This window comes from Zosterops lateralis (genome assembly GCF_965231275.1).
Source record: "Zosterops lateralis genome assembly, chromosome: 3".
NCBI classification, from domain to species: Eukaryota; Metazoa; Chordata; class Aves; order Passeriformes; family Zosteropidae; genus Zosterops; species Zosterops lateralis.
This window is the reverse complement of record NC_139764.1, coordinates 21244243-21264704: the sequence shown is the minus strand read 5'-3', so window position 1 is coordinate 21264704 and position 20462 is coordinate 21244243. Positions and strand designations below refer to the sequence as shown.

Genomic DNA, 20462 nt, shown 5'->3' with positions numbered 1-20462 from the left:
TCATCCTGGCAAAATCCAGCTGTCCTTCCCAGCTTCCTTCAGTGTTGAGCCATCATTCTGGACCAGCCCAATTCGTGTTGTGGAGCTTCACACGTGGGGTGCAGGCATTACCTCTGCAGGGTATAATCTTCTGCCTCCTCAGGCTCCAACCATTTTATGGCTTTTATGAAACAACCAAGCAGGATCAGAGCTAATTTCAGATGTGTTTCCCAATAGGGAACCTGTGAGGCTGCAGCTTGTAGCAACCCATCCCTCCCCAAACACTCAGATAAAATATGAAACAATAAAACAATAATCTTAGAGACAAACACTTAGGAACTTTCATAGCTCCCAATGGTCTTCCTATTGATACTCACTCAATTTTTACAGTAATAGGGTGGGTAGGAACCCATACATCTAGGTATGAGAAGGCAAGCTCTCAGAATAAAACTGATCTGTTTTTATGCTGTGGGGTCTACAGTGCAGCAAAGCAGATTTAATCCTCATTAGCCAAGTGCTGCAGTACAGGAGAGCCCTCTCATTCCTCTCTAATGCACTATATCAGAAATGTATCTGAAACCGCTGGGTAATTGGCAGTTATTTTCTTCTAAAGATTTCCCCATATACAGAACATTCCTGACTGCATGGAATTTTCAGTCTCCTCTTTGAAACCCAGGTGATGCATTTTTCTGGTTTAGTTGGTTCTTCCTTATTGCCCTCATCCTCTTGCTATTATCAAGAAAGGAGGAGAGGGAAAGGAAAGCAAGAAGAGCCATGCAATAATATGCAAATCCAAGAAGGAACAAAAGTCAGAATAATTATTATAACTATTAACCCTAGGGGTTAATGCCACTTCAGCAGCAGTTTTTGAGTCATGGGGAACCTTAAAACTTTTTCCTCCTGTAATACAGCTGTCAGCTGTTGCTGTAGTCAACTACAGTCATCATCATCTCTTCTTTATATCCTCTAGATGGTGCTTGTGTATCACAGTCTACCCATAATAAATCATGCTGATTCTAATCAAGCTTGGAAAATGGATTTGAAGTGCTGTGACATTGCTATAATCAAATAGTTGTGGTGGACACACCGAGTGGCCACTGGATCCAAGCTTCCCCCAGAGAAAAGGGTTGTCCTCAGCATCTTTCCAAATGTGAAAACTGAAATTAATTATTAAAATCTGATGGTATTATAGAATTAGAGAATGATTTGTGTTGGAAGGGACCCTAAATATCATCTTGTTCCAACCCCTCTACCATGGTCAGGGGCACCTTTCATTAAAACAGGGTGCCCAAAGGCTCATCCAACCTGGCCTTGAATACTTCCAGGGATGAGACATCCACAGCCTCTCTGGGAAACCTGTTCCAGAGCATCACCATCCTTACAGAAGAATTTCTACTTAATGCTTTATCTAAACCTCCCCTCTGTCAGGCTGAAGATATATTCCCATTTGTCTTATCACTACAAACCCTGTAGAAATTCCCTCTCCAGCTTTCTGGTAGCCTCCTTTAGGATCTGGAAGGTGCTCTAAGGTCTTCCTGAAGCCTTTTCTTCCTCAGACTGAAAAACCCCAGTACTCTCAGCCTGTCTCCACAGGGGAGGTGTTCCTACCTTTCATCTGTCTTTCCCTGTTACACCCTGGTGATGCACAAGGGTTCACCCCTGCTGTGCCTGCTCACATCTAGTTGGAGTTTCAGAGCACACAGCACATCGAGTGTATGTCTGAAAATGTACATGGAAAACAAAACATTCCGATTGTTCAAAATGACCTTTTCCATTTGCTGGAGCACCGTGCTTTTCATGAACAATGTTGCCAAACTTGCAGCTTACAACAATCACAACAAAGTGGGAGCATTCCTCAGGATCACAGGAAGAGAGGAAATTTCAGCACAAGGCACTGATGCAGGGTGGGGGAAGAAAGCAACGTTCTGCCTCATGAGCAAAGAAAGTGGGTATCTCTGAGTGGGTCTATTTGACAGGAAAACAAATCCACCCTGGAAAGAAACAAAGCTTCCCTCAACCTTTTGTTATTCCACTCCTCACTCTGATTCAGTACACAGACATGCCTGGAAGCACTGAAATGCAAAAGGGATAAAATGCTGGTCACGCTTTTTCTTTACTCAATTTCAACAGAATTAGTTTAATTTTGGGGTGACTGATATATCAATTCCCTCAGCCTAGCCTTCACTGCCTGGAACTGACCAAGTCATTTTGTTTCCTCCCTTGCATTCACTCTCTTCAAATATTTGCAGACAAGCAACCTGGCTAGCCTCTGTTTGAATTCCTTATCTCACCAGGTTTCATTCCTTAAAAATTCTCTCTTCCCTTCCCCACACCTTCTGTCTAAATTTACCTAGAGGTAGTCATCAAACATGCTCCTTGGCAAACAGAGTTACTGTTTACCCAGTTCTCAGCTGGACGGGGGGTGGCTTTGCTGGGGAATCCCAGCCATTATACAGGATGACAGCAGAGAGCAGCTGTGCTCCATGGAAAATATCTCCTCCTTCAGTTCCTAAACCTACAAAGGCAGCCACCTTGCCAGGGAGGTGTGGACCCCTGTGTCAGTTCAAGATGGGGTTGCTAGGGTAGAAATGGAGTTTTTCACCGACAAGAACAGCAAGCACTGCTTCCTAAGGTCTATAAAGCCTTTTCCACCCAAGGCTTTCTTTGTTTTCTGCCTGTAAACATTTTATATGCAAGAAACACCACCAGAAGACTGTAAATATGATGGGTAATCTCTTACTAGCTGAGACAAGACCCTGTTTTTATAGATGGGGACGTTTTAGTGACTTCTGCCCAAGGTGACACTATAGAGGGGTAGCAGGGCTTACCAGCTTCCTTCCTACCTGGTGAAACAGTTTCCTGATTTTAGCCTGGATCGTGCTCCTGGGTTGTATTCTTGTCCTCTGCAAGTGGCCAGCTCTAGCTCTGTCAACTTCACACCTCTTGTTGCTAATAAATTAAATTGTAAATTCATGCTGCTTTGAAAGTACCAAAGAGAGGGGTCTTTTAAAGAAAACTCATGATTTAAGCCAGAAGTGGGTTCAATTTTCCCTAGCTTTAGAACTCCAGAGCATCTCCATAGTCAGGTAAGCTGTAGCAATAGATATCCAGCTCCAGGCTTTGCAGCTGCACAGCCCTCCAACAGCATAGAGTGTGATTTCAGAAGGAGGAAAGGAGTTTTGAACCACCTTCACCTGGATTTTTAAAGGACTGATCCTTAAACCTGACAGAATGCACACAGTCTCTTTGCATCTGCTAACAGGTGTACCTGCAAAAAGTTCTCCCTGGCTTCTTGCTAATATATATATATATATATATATATATATATATATATATATATATATTAAAGAGGGAGAGCAAACAAAACAAATACCATGGGAGCAGCAGCAGGCAGTGCTCATAATCCCAGCCCTGATGGCTGTGGCTCCCTCCCCTCTCCCCGGTACATATTTGCTCTCCTGGTGCCTCCTCCCTCCCGGGCTGCTGGAGCACTTGGGGCAGTCCTTGGCTCCACCTGAGCCTGCTGCCTGCTCACACTCACTTCCTCTCTTTGCCCCGAGAGCTCAGCACACACTGGAGGGTGGGCAGCATGTCTGGGGTCACGGCCAGACTGTGCCAGGAGCGCGCAGCAGCGGATGGGCTTGGATCCAAAGGGAATGCCGTCAAGTATTTGAAGCAGGACTATGAAGCCCTGAAGCAGCAGTGCCTGCAGACTGGCACACTGTTCAAGGATGAGGAGTTCCCAGCCTGTCCTTCTGCTCTGGGCTACCAGGAGCTGGGACCATATTCCTACAAAACTCAGGGGATAGTCTGGAAGCGCCCCACGGTAAGAGTGCTCTGAAACTTCCTCTTTCACTGGGCTCAATTCTAACCAAAGCCCAGCTAAACATCCAGGTTAAATCACTGGTGAGCTTGAATATCCACTCTTGTATGTCTGTTTCCTTAATTCTATCTTACTTTACTTCCATGGCAGAAGCAAGGTTGGAAAGGGGATGGGAAAAAGGAATCATCGTCTTCTAAGCCTATTATAAAGCAAGGAATCCTATAAATTCTTCATGGGCACCTGCTTCATGGCAACCTGTTTTCCTTCCATCTATCCCAGCTCCAGAGAGCTACAAGTCCAAGGTGCAGTCCAGAGATGGATGCAAAAGCCCAACATATATCCAGCTCTAGACCATGGGCCACCCCAGGAGCCATTGACTATTATTTGTAACAAGACCCACACCAAGGTCTTGCCACTGTGCCCCTCAGGAAATCAGACTGATACCTAAATAAAACTCTCTGCCTCACTTCAAGCTGCCTGTAGCAGTTAAATAGCAACTGACTGGAAATGTTATTATCAAAATACGTACCTCATAGAAATGGCCTCTGATTCTAAGAAGGTAATTTTCATCAGCAAAGATTGGATGATGATTTTTTTTTAAGTCACAGGGCTTCAGAGATTTTTCTGCGTTCTCATTTTTTAGTAATTTATTTCTGTCCCCATTTCTCCTTTGTCATTTTGCAACATCAAGAAATATTTTAAAAAGATGGGGGAAGGAGAATGAGAAGAACAGAAAATTTCAAGGCTTTAAACGTTATTATTTTTTCACCTGAAAAGTGAGAAACAGAAACTTGCAGATTTAGTAACTCCAGGTTTAATAACCCTGGCAACTCCATTTATCCATCAGCACCTCACTCTGGCACCTGGATGTTACCTCAACAAACACCATGGATATGTATCTTGGCTTTGCCTATCCTTGGAGAAGATCAGCCTTAGAAAACTCATTAAATTAGACTTGGGTTTCTCATACAAGAATAATGCTGGGCCTGCTGCAGGCAGAGACACAGCCACAAGCATAGCAGGGTAAGGAATAACTGAGGGCTGAGATCCAGCAGGGTTAAATGTCCCAGCCCTGCCTGCCAGAGAGCAGCCTGTGGGACCCCTGAGAGGAAGCTCAGCTGTGTGAAAGGTCCATGTGGCACTTGGGAGTGGCTCAGGAAGGACAGGTATCTGGGTGAGTAATAAGCCATATGCAGCTGACTGACATCAGGTGCAGCACTTTGGAGGGAGAAAAGAAAAAATTATTTAAAACCTTCCTCTGTGTGGTGGGTAACCTACTGCTGGACTCCTCTCCACTGGACAGAAGCAAAAGGATGTAGCTGAGATGATTCCTGTTGGAGGGAAGATTCACAAACTGGCTCTTCATCATACACAAGAAGTCCTGGGTTGTCTCTGTCTCTCCATGGGATGCTCAGAGTTGACAACTGCTGCTCTCGAGGAGAGCCAGTGGCTGCCTAAACTGTCCTCAACCCTGCTTGCCAAGTTAGGCTTCTTATAAACTGCTCCTTGCTGCCGTCCAGAAGCTCATGGAAAATTCTCAGGAAAACAGAAAAGGCTTTTGTCTCTAGGGAGACAATAATGACTTCCTAATATAGGCCATGAGTTGTTGGAGAGCTCAGAGTTGGGATAGGAGTGACAGTCATTGCCATAACCTACTTGGCTGGCCCCAAAGGACCAGGAAGAAAGGGGGGTTGTTGCTAATAAAAGCATTTGTGTGGTTGGCCTCCCAGGAAGCAGGGTCAGGGTGGGGGAACATCCTCCACACTGTTGGCACTGGAAAATCAGCACAGTTCCAGTGGCACAGGCAGCAGTCACAGGCACCAACTCATTTGTGCCGCTGGAACCAAAATCTCAAAGATGAAATAAAATGTAAACGCTGAGGTGAATTTTCACCTCTATCTCCACAGTAGGAAAAATTCTCAGTAGCATCACTGACATTGCCTAGTAGCAAAGGGCATCAAGATTTGCCTCAAAAAACAAAAAACCTAAAAACTCCCCCCAAAACCAACAAACAAAAAACCCCCAATAACAACAACAACAAACCCAAAAAAAAACCCACCACAAAAAAAAAAAAAAAAAAAAAAAAAAAAAAAAAAAAATCAACCAAACCAACCAAAAAAAACCAAAACATGCAGCTCTCAATTTAATAAGGAAATTTTGTCCTGGGACTGTGTTAATCAGACAGAGGAGAAAGGATATATTTTTAAAGAAATATTCAAAGTGTTTAATAGTTTTTGAATACTGAAAGAAGGAACAAGAAAAGGGAACTTCTCAGATCAGAAAGGGTGATACAAACTCTGAAATTGTGTCTTTTCAGGAGTTATGTGCCAACCCTCAGTTTATAATTGGAGGAGCTACTCGAACAGATGTCTGCCAAGGAGAGCTGGGTATGTACAGTGCTTCTGAATTTTGTTTTGGAAGAAGAAAAAGAAATGAAGCTTCATTTAAATAGTCCTGATACATGGACCATTTTATTGGCTATGTCCCAGACATAGTATGGAGGGACAGATACCCAAGAAGTGCTCACATACCAGCACTACTGCCTGACACAGGGTACATGTGGGCTTGTAAGAGCTGTGTCAAAACTGGAAGACACCAAATTGTCTCCTGGAGGAAGGAAGTAATTATGCGGAACAGAAAACTGGTTTGCTTTTGACCTCTTAAGACAGAGGTGGATGCCAACCTAATCATGGGAGCACTTGCCCTGAGGCAAGAGAGTGGGATTCATGCCCATGCCAGGGGTCAAGGGACACCAGGGAAATTTTCTGCTGTAGCCTAGTCCTTAGGCTCTTTTGTTTGGGAGGCAGAGCAAGTTCCTGCCTCAGTTTCACATAAAGCAAATACACAAGAACCAAGGAACAGAGCAGGAACTGGTTTAGTAGAGGGGCTGGGTCTGTGATGTGCCATTTTGTGCCAAGCAGGATGGTCCAAGTACGAGTTAGAAACAAGGGCCACATCAGAAAGAAATGAACAGAGAATGTAAACTTTGTAATACCATCCACAACAAACAAATTGTTTCAAGCCTTTTATGCTGAACGCTCCTTTCTGCCTGAACAGCATTCATGTAGAGCTGTGAGCAGGGACAGGAACAACCAGGAACCAGCCACACAGAAAAAAGGCAGTGCTGCTCAGCTCCCTGAATCAGGGCCTGATGCAGAGGAAATATCTCTCAGGCAGCCCTCATCCTCTCCCAGACATCCATCATTAAAAACCTGCCTTACCCATTTTTCTGCAGTGCTTGCCTTGGACTAAACAGAGCTGCTGTGCAAGTGGCCAGAAGGGAGCTGTAAGGGGACTTCACTCCCCCTCAGAGTAGCTGCTGCAGCAGCTGCCTTCCCTGCCTGCCTCTCTGATAAGATCCAGCTGCAGAGGACAGCAGCAGCAAACCCTTGACTGCATAGAGAGGCGAGAAGCCTGAAACTCTTGTAATGAGAATTTGATAGATTAGGCACAGAGAAATCAGCCTTTCTCCCTCCTGTGCTGCTAACTGCAGTGCTCCTGACCTCACTGGTCTTCCAGCACATCCATTGTGCAAATGAGATTGAAACAATTTCTGCAAGTCGTTGGCGATAAATAACACCAGTGCTGCTCTTGTAAACACAGCACTATTAAAGCAATTGCTAAAAAATTCCCTGGTGTGTGGGCCTGTACTCCAAATGCTAAAAATAAGATACCCAATCATATACTTGCTCCAGGATATTTATTTGGTGGATGCTGGAAAAGAGTATGGGGAAATCACTTACTGTATTTCAGGAGAATGGCTCAAATAAGTAGTAAAAGTGACATTTCTTGTCACCTCCTATTTGGAAAGTTTCTACAATGGCATAAAAAAAATAAAATTAAGAACATACACCTAAAGTAAAACCCCATTTTCCCAGACAGCTTACAAGCTATAGGACTGAAAAATATTATCTGTTCTTAAACAAGAAGCGGCCAGTGCATTATTTGTTCTTAGCCTAGAAACTGAGTACAAATACCCTGAGCCCTTTTCTGTTTCTGTCACCTGTTGAATGTTTCTGTGGAGCCCCAGTCCCTTGTGCTAAATGGGCTTTCATTAGATGAGTGCCAAAATCCATCACATAGTCCTAACAACAGAACCGGACCCCAAAACCTCCTGTGAATGTGGGGATGGTGCCTTGCTCTGAGTTCTCCCAAGACAGCTTTTAGTGGGCAGTAACCCAAAGGCTGGTCCTGAAAACTATCCCAAACCTAGATGAAAAGCCCCAAAATGTGATTCTGCTATTATTAGGAGCTTGATTTTCTTTCTCTTTCTCTCTCTCTCTCTCTCTCTCTCACACACACACACACACACCAAAAAAAAAAAAAAAAAAAAAAAAAAAAAAAAAAAAAAAAAAAAAAAAAAAAAAAAAAAAAGATAAAGTAATGAAAGATAATCCAATTTGTTTCTGCAAGGCTGCTTGTAATTGCTTCTACACACACTGACCCTTCACAAAAATAAACTGCAGGCATGGGACTTCCTTCCTAGCCTTCAGGTATTTGCTTTACATCTCTGAGGCATACTAAGCTTTTTTGGTATTTGATCCAATACCTTGAATATCAAAGTCCTTGTTACTAAAACTCTCATGTAAAACACTTCTATTGAAACAGACCCTGATTACATATTTACATAAGCCACGTATGTGACTGGGTAACACATCCTTTAGGGAAATAGAGCCTATTTTTAATAATATTCTCTGACATGTTTCTTTTCTTTTAAGAAAAACACTGTAGGTCTGGGTTTATATGAACAAAAGGAACAAGAAAATCCAGAGTTGGTCTCACTCCATTAAACTTACTTCTTTGACAACAGCGTAAGCTAGATGAATATCAGCTTGGGAAGTTTGATGGGGACTTGAAAGTCTTGAAATGTTTTAAACGTTCTTTGAGCCATATCTTTTTTGATAGCCTGGTAACAACTTGAAATGTAGTCACATAGTCTTAGTTATTAAAGGTGACTTATGAAATTTTCTTGCTGCTATCTGAATAAGTTAACCCGAGGACTGTTTGCAGAAGTTCTTAAGAAGTAAGTGGCATAAAATTTAATTTAAATAATATAAAATGTGCTGAACCCTCCTCAGTTTAATATTAGCTTTCCAGATCCACACTATTTATATTCATGAGTTGCCTTTTGTTCTGAACGCCCAGAGGCCACTCCAGGCACGGCAGTTCCCTGGGCCTAGGCTGGCAGCTGGAGGAGCTCCCTGAATCCCAGGAAAATGCTCCAGTTCACACCAGCCCTGGAGCCCACCCCATATGTGCTTTGTGCATCCCTTGTCCTACAGGCAGATTTGGGGAGATTAGAGGTATCCTGGAAAACAAACCAAAGCCTGACAGCTCTGAGATAGATCTGATACCTGTTGAGGGAGCCTTTGAAGTGGTTGTAGGCAGGAGAGAAATTAATAGTACAGGGCTTGTTCATTTATTTTACTGTAGACATTAGTACATGGCCCTTCTGACATTCAATCCCATGGGCTCAGGGATACTGGAGATCCTGGTTCTAGCAAATATATCCCACTATTATATAAAAAATACATTCACCAACAACTCTGAGACCCAAAGAAGAAGAAAGCCTGTTCCTTTGCTGGATTCTCCTGTGCCTTTCTGTACACAGCTGCAGAACAAAAGTAATTTCCATAGAAAACCTCAGAAAGTCTTTAGAAATCTCAAAGCAGAGGCAACCTGCACTGCCATAAATTATAAGCTAGTGGGTCAGTACTTCCTTGTTGTCTGGTGTGATGCCCCAGGTGTTACAAGCTCTGAACGAGGGCTTCCAGCAGAGACTAAAGCTGAGAGTCAGAGCTGCTTGGCAACCCAGGAAGCCACAGCAACTGTGTTTGGAACCTTTCTGAACACCAGGCATTGCTGAAACAGCAACAAGCCAGAACAGTCAGGACAGAAATGCCTCTGTGCTGTCCAGTTGCATCCTGGAACCAGACACTTAGCTGGACCTCTGGCTGAATCTCACCATCTCTAGGTCAAAGGAGAGTTTAGACGCTCTGTGTCTAGACACTTTGAGCTAAACAGAAACTGAGCACAGCTCTGGAGCAACTGAAACTAATCAAATTTCTCATTTATTTTATGGCCTCTGCAAGTGGAGCATGCTTGGGTAAACATCATCAACACTGGAGGAGTCGCTGAGCTGCCGGGTCACCAAGGATTCGTTATTCGCTGCAGCAATTTGATTATCTCTGTAAACCAGGAGCTGCCTGGGCAGCCCTGAGAACATCAGCCGACTCAGGGCATCTGTGAGCAGCAAGGGATTCTATTTCAAGTGCACTAACAGTCAAAATAATTCTCCAAGATCACACATATAGGTGTGTGTGTATATCTATCCATCTATATATATATATAGATATATATACACAGGAGACAGGCACAGCTAGGCTTCATGTTTACCCTTGCCACCACAAACTCAAGGTCAGGATTGTTTAAATTTAAAAACAAAAAGTTAAAACTCCCCAAATTTCACTTTATTACCATTTCAAATTACTTCAGATCCAGAAATCAAGGTGGCTTCTTTACAGGACTTTCAGCAGCAGCAGTAAACACTGTAATTAGCACTTGTCTGGAACTTTTGTTCACGGAATATGAGACTGAACAGAAGCAGTGATATGTGTCCATAAGTTATTTAGTCTTGCAAGGCTAGTGTTGAGAAAGTTTTTTTTAAAAATAGTTATTTTTATACGCTGAAATGCTGCAACTTTAAACCCATACGGTGAACAGAAATGCTTTTTGATACTGTCATTTTTCTCACTATGAGCCTATTTGAAATATATTCTAATTAATTGGTCAATTGGCCTCTTTTTCTCTCCTTCAAAAAATTATCTTTTAAGGAATGGAATAAAATAGTTTCCTCACAGTGTGAAAGATTACTTAGAACCTGCAGCAGAACCAGAACAAGTTTGAGGGACCTACACAAGGTGCCTTTCTGGGGAGCTTGTGCTCTTGTGCTGTCCTGTAGGTACAACCACAACACTGAACTCCGAAACTTGCTGCTGGCAAAATAATGTTGAACTTTGAAAAAGGGAATAGGAAATATCAGTTTGTACTCTTTTAGAACTTGTCATATATTACCCAGGAGGGTTGAGAAAGCTTATTAATAGGCCAGCAGGGTCCCATTATGGTGTACAAGAAGGTAAGAGGCCAACTGCACATGGCTTCTGTCATGGAAGCTCCTTGATATGGACAGATTCCTACATCCTCTGAAAGTAAATATCACAGGAGCTTAAATGTTGTGCATCTCTGCCCTACAAAGATGCCCCCAAACCATCTACATTCAGACACACTTCCATTTTTATCAAGTAACTGTGCAGCAACCAATTCCCAGCTGGTTCCTTTTGGTTGTCACAAGCTTAGTCAAAGATATCAGGCCCCAGAAAATAAGATTTGGAGATAGGGCTCTGCAGTGCTCAAGGGAGGTATGGCTGCTTTTAGGGCCAAGTTCACCACTGCAATTCTTCCAACATAATTCTTCCCAGGTGTGCTTTGGGGAAGAATGCCCTGAAATGCTTTCCTGGGAGGTCAGACTGCACTGGTGTGTTGGAGACAGGCAGCAGCACCCACGTCACTCACTCTCCCGAGCGCAAAGAAGTTAATTCATGCTGTAAGAAAGGCACTTTAAAGGATTTCACGCTGCATTTGGCATCCTCTGGTCTGAGATTCTGAAATTGTTTAGTTCTGAGGCGGGAAGTAAACAACATATTTAAGGAAACCCCCCTCATTTCACCAAATCATCTGCCTAGTTGCTCATCCAACATACACCATCCTCAGCAAAACTTGGAGTAGTTTCCCACTCACTGGCTTTAAAATCCTGGCCAGGATTTTAGGGGAAACCATTCCAGATGTTGCACATTGGGAGAGAACCAGTTTGTCACTGCTGCAGGCCTTCTCTGGTCTCACAGGTTGGAGGGAACACAACAGGAACACCAGGGACACCCACCTTGCCACCTTCTCAGAAATAATCTTCTGCACTTCACAGTGTGCCAGGGGCAGCCAGAGCATCAGAAAAAAGAGGATTTCAGTTCTGGCTTGATATGGCTTTTCATCTTCCTCCTCTGAAAATCCATTTCCCAGACTTATCACCATTATTTCTACCTCTTCAAGGAAAGCAGAAATTATAACAGCTTAAGGCATATGCTGTACCAAGGAAAGCCTCAAAGAAATAGCTACAAAGCAGATCCAAGTGTTCTCAGTCTCATTTTTTCCCCTGCATATACATTTCCCTGGGAAAGAATATTCTTAAAGCCTTTTCTCCCACACCTTGTGCTCTTATAATTTTACCAATCTTATACATAAGTACCTAAGACTGGGAGGAAACTTCCAGGCCAGCAAATTGATCTCTCCTTGAGAAGGTTTTCACTTATAGATGTTCTATAATCTGAGGCTTCTGGACTTTCTTTTCTATATGCAGAGCATCAGCTTTTCCCTATTTCCACTTTAAACATGTCACAATCCTTTTATTTTATCTCCTTCTCTGAAAAGGAAATACTATCTTTCAACTAAGAGCTCTTGCTTCAAACAGCTTTTCTGCAAAGTAGTATTTAACCTGCCTCACACTTCCTCTTCAAACTTCAATTGTACAGGATGAGCAGGACAAATTTTTTTCACCTCTTCTCATAAAAAATGCAGGTGCATGGGGAAGAAGCAGGCAATCCAAACATTTGTCTGCCCCTTTCCAGCTTGAATGCTCTTTTGGGAATGTGGCAGCCAAGATAAGGCAGAGAATCCTGGGGAAGGCTCAAGCAGCACCCCACATACTAAGAATGGGTTTTCCCTTGTCTCTAGAAGGACCTGAATTACCACAACAGGTGGCATGATATCATATTGATATCATATTACATGGCATAGGTTGGGACCCACGGTGTGATCAGCCAGCTCAGGCACTTACAGATCATCTCACCAAGGACACTCTTTTACAGAGGTTTACAGAGGGACATCACACCAGGGACACTCCTTTACAAAGGTTTCTCAGAGCAGCTCATAGGAGCCATCTGGGTACCTCCCTGTGGGGTACAGGCAGCAGAGAGCACCTGGCAAGGCCCTTCATCCTACTTCTACAGTTGTATTCACCATGGCATTGAATCATAAATCCCAAGTCAATATAAAAATTTAACTGCTGCTTTAGGATGTTCAATCTTGCTGCAGATTAAACTCTTCCCTTGGTTTCTCAATTTGTTTATTTCCTCTGAAGCAAGAGCTGCGATGCCAATTCCTTCTGCAGAATATGCACCCGCCAAAGGAACTGTCTTGGCACAGATAATCCTCAGGAAACCAGGAAAATGTTAGTACCTTCAGAGCAGTTTTGTTTTGCTAGGCTTTCTGCACACCTCAGAAATAAAACAGAGTCACAGAAGTTCCTCCTGCTGTTTGCAGTGTGCAAACATCACGAGTCACCATATTTCCCAGGGGCACCACCTTTGGTGTGACGGAGGCTTCTGTTTACCCAGCCTCCAATCCTCAATAAACAGGTAACCAACCCAGCAAACAGCTCCAGCTGCAAGGCACACAGCCTCCAGGGAGGGCTGGGCAAGCCCAGCCTTTCCAGAATGATGAATGGCCAAAGAAAGGACTCACCTACTCACAAAAGTCCCAGGAGACTTCTGCTTCCATTAGACTGCTGGGCAAATCTCTGTCAATAGCTCGAAGTTTAAGTTCAGACCTTCAAAGAATGGGCTGAGGAGGAATAGAACTACAAATGTTCCTGCTATCCTTTGAATCTTCTCCAAAAGATAGGAATAGAAGTCCCACCATTCTTCTATGAACCCAGAGCTTTTGTCCTCTCCTGGTCATCTCCTAAGCCCTTGTCTGCCCCAGAGGTGGTGGCTTGAGTCTACTTAAAGTATCACATTAACTCTGTCCTGCCCAGCCCCACTTTGTAACCCACATACCTCAAATGCCTTCTTCTGGCTCTATTCTTGATCTCCTGAGGGCACCAACAAGCTTAGGTAAAGCAGCTGATTTTCACAGCTTCATTACAAAATCAAAGCACAATCTGGACCATTGAAATTACTACTGTGGTCAGCCTCAGAGGCCCCAGGATACCTGTGTGGTTTGGGTTAGTGGAAAATGAGCAAAAGAGAGAAATAACAGAACAAGAAAGGATTACTGAACCAAGACTGAGTCTGGCATAGCTCTTACTGCTGGCATTTTAGTCCAAGTGAGAGTGTGACTTAATGGAGTTATTAATGAACTTTTCTGCCTTGTAATGTGTGTTTTTAGGTGATTGCTGGCTCCTAGCTGCCATTGCATCTCTCACTTTGAATCCAGATATTCTGTTCCGTGTTGTTCCGAAGTCTCAGAGTTTCCAGAAGGACTATGCTGGAATCTTTCATTTCCAGGTACCCATATAATCAGGGGGTTGAGAATAAAAAAGGAAAATGACAGTATTTAACTAGAAGCAGATTTGTTGTGGTGGTTGTTTTTGTTGTTGTTCAGAACACATGAAATAATCAACAGTTACAGTGTGTACATGAAATTGATGGGAGAGAGAGAAAGAAAATACGAACAGAGTTAAATAATGTTAAATGAGACCTGCTCACTGGTGAGGTTCTGCTGTCTGACAGCTGATGGGGCTCTGGGAAGTTGCACAGATTTTGTAAACTGAGCCAAATCATCAGGTTGCATGAGCCCAAACCAAGCTCTCTTGCTGCCAGCTATTGAGAGTGAATTCAGGCTGGTATGGTTCCTTCTCCTTCCTCCCTTTCCCTCCCTGCTTTGCCTTTATTTCCTTGCCCATGCAGCCAGAGTGTTGGGATTTAGCCAACCTGCTTTGGCTGGAGGTCAGACTCAGGTGGGAGCAGTGTGGATTCACCCCACTAAAGGAGCTGTTTTGGTGTGGACAGAAGTTTTAGAACCCATACCCAGCCCTTCCACCAGCTCACCTCTGAGTGTTATGGTGTGAATTATCATCTGTCCTTCCAGGAATGCAGCAAATCCTGGAGTAAACATTTCTAGCTTTGGGGCCAAAATTTAGCACTCGCAGTGTTTCACATATTTCCCCATATTTTCAGAAAGGATTAGCACTATTGAGTGTTTCCCCTTTAGATGACCTCTCCTTACAGGCATTTTTACAGGCATATTGGTTTTATTTTTTCCTTAAGGTTTGAGCCTTGAGCTAGCTCAGAGTATCCAACCTCCATGCTGCCTTTCTGGGCTGTCCACCATGTAAACTCAGTTTACACGTTCAGACAGTGGTTTTGATGCTATGTACAGCATCAAAATATTTAGTATTTCCTATCAGCAAAATTCAATATAGCAATTAAATTTGATCCACAGAGCTGGGAGGAGTTTGTCTCTGTTACAAAGGAGAGGAATCCAGCATGGGAGTAAACCCTACAGTGGCTTATGCAGGGGGCAGTGGTGACAGGTGAAGGGGTAGGAGGATGGCAGTGTGGAGCTATTATGGGCACACCAGCCGCCTCCATCATCTTTTCCTTTCTTCTTCCCCTCAGTTCTGGCAGTATGGGGAGTGGGTGGACGTGGTGGTGGACGACAGGCTGCCCACCAGGAATGGGAAGCTGCTCTTCGTGCACTCGGAGGAAGGCAACGAGTTCTGGAGCGCGCTGCTGGAGAAAGCCTACGCCAAGTATGGGGCTGGGTGGGAGCTGTGCCCCTGGCTGTGCCCCTGGTGGTGGCCCAGATCATGGGTGTCAGTCACAACACACTTCATTCTAAGTTATTCTCCCTCCAGCCTCCCTCCCACCCAGCATTTACACCCAGTCCCTCCAGGTCCATAAAGGGTGTTGCCAACTGTATTTCAAGGGGCTTGAATTTTCTTGCCCCAGCTCACATTGATGGCCAACCAAATTAAGAGATACTAAATGATAAACACTTCTTTCAGGTGGAGGTGGACCCTTTTGTAGCTCTTATCCTGTCTCCCCCAGGTTGAATGGCTCTTATGAAGCTCTAGCAGGAGGATCCACAGTGGAGGGCTTTGAGGATTTCACTGGAGGCATCTCTGAGTCCTATGAGCTGCGGAGGGCTCCCTCAAACCTCTACCAAATCATCCAGAAGGCCCTGAGAGCTGGGTCACTGCTTGGCTGCTCCATTGATGTAAGAGGCTGACAAAGCTTTACTCTCCTTGCTCCTCCTCTCAGGGCTCTGGCCCACACTGTGACAAAAGCCCAGACCAATGTAAGATATAGGTAGGAAGGTCTGATAGAAGAACAAACTGAATTAATGTGAGATCTTTATTGATTCCAGTATCTAAAAAACTGGATAAAGTTCTAAATAACCAATGCTGACTGTGTCTTCCAATTTATGTGACAGCTTGTGATAAAACTCAGAGCTGTGAACAACCAACTGGAACTTCATCCTCTGAGTTTCTCTTCTGATTCAAATTTTGTGTAATTTCAATTCCAGATACTCAACTGCCAGAGATAAACTCACTGAGACACTTTGTTGTAGCCTGTAGTCTGATTCTGGCTTTGGTTTTCAGTCCTAAAAACTACTGACACCTGTAATACAAACACTCTCAAATTACAGATGATGTTTGAACATGTCTTGGAAACTTCACACCTTTCACATCTTGTTTCATTTTCTTGTTTTCATTGTGGCGTGTAGAATTACCAGAGTTCCAGTTTTGGTGTACTGGATCTCGACTGAGACAGGCTAGAGCTAAGTTCATGTGAACACGTCTTTGCAGGTGACTGGGTCTGTCACCTCAGCTAGGAACTGGATTTAGATTTAGATTTCATTGTACAGTCTTGAATTTTTCTGTGCTTGGACTGCATATTAAGGAGCATGAAACGGCAGCTTTTGCTGGGGATCTCACCTTCATTTAATATACTTTGCATCAAGAATATTGGTATTCACTGTGCACACCACTTTGGATATCTTCCCCCATATTAATTTGCTTATGAAAGCTCAGTTCATACACAATATATAATCATAAATGTGCATACTTTTATTGCTCCAGATAACTGCTACAGCTGAAATAGAAGCAATCACAAGTCTGAAGCTGGTAAAAGGACATGCATACTCTATCACTGGAGCAGAGGAGGTAAGCCACCCTCTCTGGGGCCATCATGCCAACCAGCTTGGGGTTGCAACACTGCAGTGCCTTCAGCTTTCTGATGTCTTTCAGTGACTGACCATAAAAAGGTTCCTAACTTTTAGACATTCACAGAGAAAAAGGAAGTACCTGTAGTACTCACTCAGGTCAGAAGCTCTGTACAGGTAGTGGTGTCAAGCACACTATGCAGTCTGCCATTTGTATGGTACCAACAGGCTGAAGTACAAAGTATGAAGGTGGGCCAAGCTGATACCAAAATTCAGGGTACAGAAAGGAGGAGCAGGAGAGGAGGCAGCCATTCCCCAAGTGTATATGTTGTGTGAGGTGGGAGCGAGCACTTTCCCAGTCAGAGCTGATGGGAAAAGAGCAAAAGCCTCTTTGATGAACTCTGCTGTGAGCCTCATCTTCAGAGTGAGCCCCAGGTATTCCTGCTCCTCTGAAACTGAAATCATTGCACAGGTGTCCATGCCAGATAACCTCCTTCCAACCTTGCTCTGTTGTGCAATGTTTTCTTCTTTTGAGGATGTAGATATTCTGCTGGTTTGTAGCTGATGATTTTCCTTGCAGGTTGCTGTCATTATATGAAATGGTGAGTGCTGCAGCTAATGGCTCACTTGGTGGCACAAGATAATGTAAAATAAGGGTGGAAGGGTGTCTTTTAACTATCGCAAATTGTAATGGACTGCATTACTCAAGTAAAAATCGTGTTTTATCCTATCTGAAAAGCAATTGCCCTCTGATGATTGGAATAATGGAAGTGCTCAGGCTCTGTTTGTTGTGGATCTTTTAGGTATATTACCGAGGACGGCCAGAGAAACTAGTGAGGCTTAGGAATCCCTGGGGTGAAGTAGAATGGACTGGATCTTGGAGTGATAAGTAGGTTTTTATATGCCCCTGCTTCTCTCTCTTTGGTGTATTTTGGAATCTATTAAAAATTAAATTGGGACAATGCAGTTAATCCAATCACAAAGCACATTTGGGAGAGATACTAAATCAGTTGGAATAAAACACTATTAATTTATTACCAAGGTTGAGTATTGATCCATCCCTTCCAGCAGGCATTAATACCTGCCTCAGGCGGAGCTTTCCCATCAGAGGCAACAGCCCTTGGTTTAACTCTGAGCAGCCCAATGCAAACCATATCCATGTCGTTTTGCAAGTCAATTTTTCTCAATTTGATCCTACCAGTGGTTCCAGGACCTAAGTTAGATATACAAATCAGTCCTGTTCCTGTTAAAGCAGGATAAACCATTATACCTCTGCTTTGTCTCTGAGGTTGCTCAGCTCTAAATCATGCCAGAATTTGGTACCTATCTGAGAATCCTGAAAAAGTGGGGATGCTGACTAAGATAAGGACACAAAAGTTTCAAAATCTCTCAGAAACTGTCTGGGCTTCAACTATCTTGGAATCTTGGGAGCCTGGTAGTGACAACACCTCTTTTATTTTTATGTTTAGAATGACATAAATTTTATTGTCATTTGGGCCACAATGTATTTTTTCCTGCAGCACTTTGAGATTTCAGTTTCCTGTCCTGGCTGACTGCAGCCTGGATGCTGATGTATCATAATTAAGGATAGAGATAACATTACAATTAATTATACTTTTATCAGAGCTGCTTTGCTCAGCCCCAAGGTAAGGTGCCTCAGGCAGGCACGCATGCCATATCCTGCTTTTGTCACACCTGTTTTACCATGGGACAACCTTGCTGAGGCAGGTGCAGTGCTGCATTTTCACATGGGAGCAGATCAAAGCAGAATCCATCATGAGGACATTAATATCAGAATGGCAAGAGAGCAATGCTGTTTTCTGCAGTAAATTTTCTGATTTCACCTTTTTACTTTTCTGTTCTTTCATGATGCCCAACAATGGAGGTTATGTCATTTCCCTAGGGAGGATATCAGGCATCTCAATAGATCTTAAAATGCAGAAGCTCTGACTGACTTTCAGACTGTGAATTTCCTAATCCAGTCAGTCTGTTTGTACCTTCTGGCACCTGGCAGGGGAGATTCAATTCAAGGACTATTTGCTGCAAATTCTGTTGCAGTCTAATTCCAGCCCAGCACAGTCAGGTTGCAGGGTGTGCTGTCATTTGGAGGGGCACAAGATCTATTTGTTGAAGAAATATATACTCCTTTATCAGCCTAAGACAGAAGCTAACTCAGATCTCCCTGTAGAATAAAGTGCAACAGCTGAAGAGTATGCTTCTGTGCTTTGTCCGCAGTGCTCCTGAGTGGAATTATGTTGATCCCAAACAAAAACAGGCTCTGGATAAGCAAGTAGATGATGGAGAGTTTTGGTGAGAATCGTTCATTTAGCTTACTCTTTTGGACATTTTATGTGCCTTAAGCAATCCTTTCAATTGGATGGAGAAAAACTGCCAGCACCAAGGGGGTTAATAATGACATGCATGCATTGTTAGCCTCTTATTTATCTCCTTTCCTATTCAAATATTACCTTTTATTAGAGCTTGCATAACTCGGCACTTATCCAAAATATAGAGACCAGATGGTAATAAAATTAATGAGGTGGCAAGAATGAACCTCAGCTGCTCTACATTTTGAGGTTTGTTTTTTTGCTTAAATGCTACACACTAATGAAAAAGTTCAGATTACCAGCTTGGGAAGAGTCTGTTTACTCAGACCTAATAGAAAGCCTGTCCTAACCCTGATCTGATTATATATGGATCAGTGCTGAGCTGATGTCACTCTGTCCTAGGCTGGAAAGATAAACGGCCACTGTCCCCCAGTGCAATCAGCTGCATGGGCCATCAGGCACTAGGAAATCAGAGCAGACCTCTGCTTCCAGCATGAGGCAATCAAGATCTGTCACTCATGCAAACCTACCAGGAATGGTAAAAACAAACATCAATGATGAGACTGAAGCAAAACAGCAAACTGAGACTGTTTTCCTACAGAGTGATGCTTTCCCAAGGGCCAACTCTTACTCCCTTTAAATGGGATCTCCTCACACAAATTGTTTCACCAGTTCCAGTGAATTTGTTTATGAAGTACGATCCATGAGGGATTGCCCACAGCTGAGGATGACAGAAAATGGTTTGACTGAGCCCATAATGTGTAACAGCCATTGACAGAGGCTGTCTCCAGAAGATACAGCTCATTCAGGCAGTGGGCAATTTTGTTTCCCAAAAGCCAGTTCCAAATTTCAGAATTCAATTAAATGCAGCTTTGGACAGCTCTGCTACACCAATATTTGCTGCCCTATTGGGGGGGGTGTCCAGCTGCAGCCACCTCATCTGTTGCAGGCTGATGGACTAACCTAGACCCTCTGTGTGCTAGGATGGCATTTTCAGATTTCCAAAGGCAGTTTAGCCGCCTTGAGATCTGCAATTTGACTCCTGATACACTGACAAGCAACAAGGTCAACAAATGGGACCTGACCCTGTTCAATGGACAGTGGAAACGGGGTTCATCTGCTGGGGGCTGCCAGAACTACCAAGGTAAGGACCCAACCAAATGGGTCTTTGGTGAAATCCCAAACAAAACATTCAAAAACTGCTTGCAAACAGGAAGAAAAAAAGAGCTTGGAGGTACAACAATTTCTGTGGGGTTTAGACAGTAAGCAAGAGCCTGGGAGTTTAAATGAAGACCTAATTCACACTTATTTCTTCGTGGGGGATTACGAGCCCA

At 43.5% G+C, this 20462-nt stretch overlaps 1 protein-coding gene across 3 annotated transcripts in view; it reads left to right on the top strand.

Annotated features, from left to right (window-relative positions):
- The first annotated feature begins 3470 nt into the window (after positions 1-3470).
- Positions 3471-20462, top strand: part of CAPN8 (calpain 8) — a 30573-nt gene continuing 13581 nt past the window's right edge. For 2 of the 3 annotated variants that reach the window (XM_083858623.1, XM_083858624.1), the window contains exons 1-9: positions 3471-3805; positions 6120-6189; positions 14021-14139; positions 15253-15386; positions 15685-15853; positions 16719-16802; positions 17605-17690; positions 19037-19111; positions 20112-20272. In XM_083858623.1, coding sequence (XP_083714749.1) covers positions 3569-3805; positions 6120-6189; positions 14021-14139; positions 15253-15386; positions 15685-15853; positions 16719-16802; positions 17605-17690; positions 19037-19111; positions 20112-20272 — 1135 coding nt within the window. In that variant the 5' untranslated portion in view covers positions 3471-3568. Of the gene's footprint in view, positions 3806-6119; positions 6190-14020; positions 14140-15252; positions 15387-15641; positions 15854-16718; positions 16803-17604; positions 17691-19036; positions 19112-20111; positions 20273-20462 lie in introns of those variants that run through there. The other variant, XM_083858625.1, reaches the window with a different exon arrangement.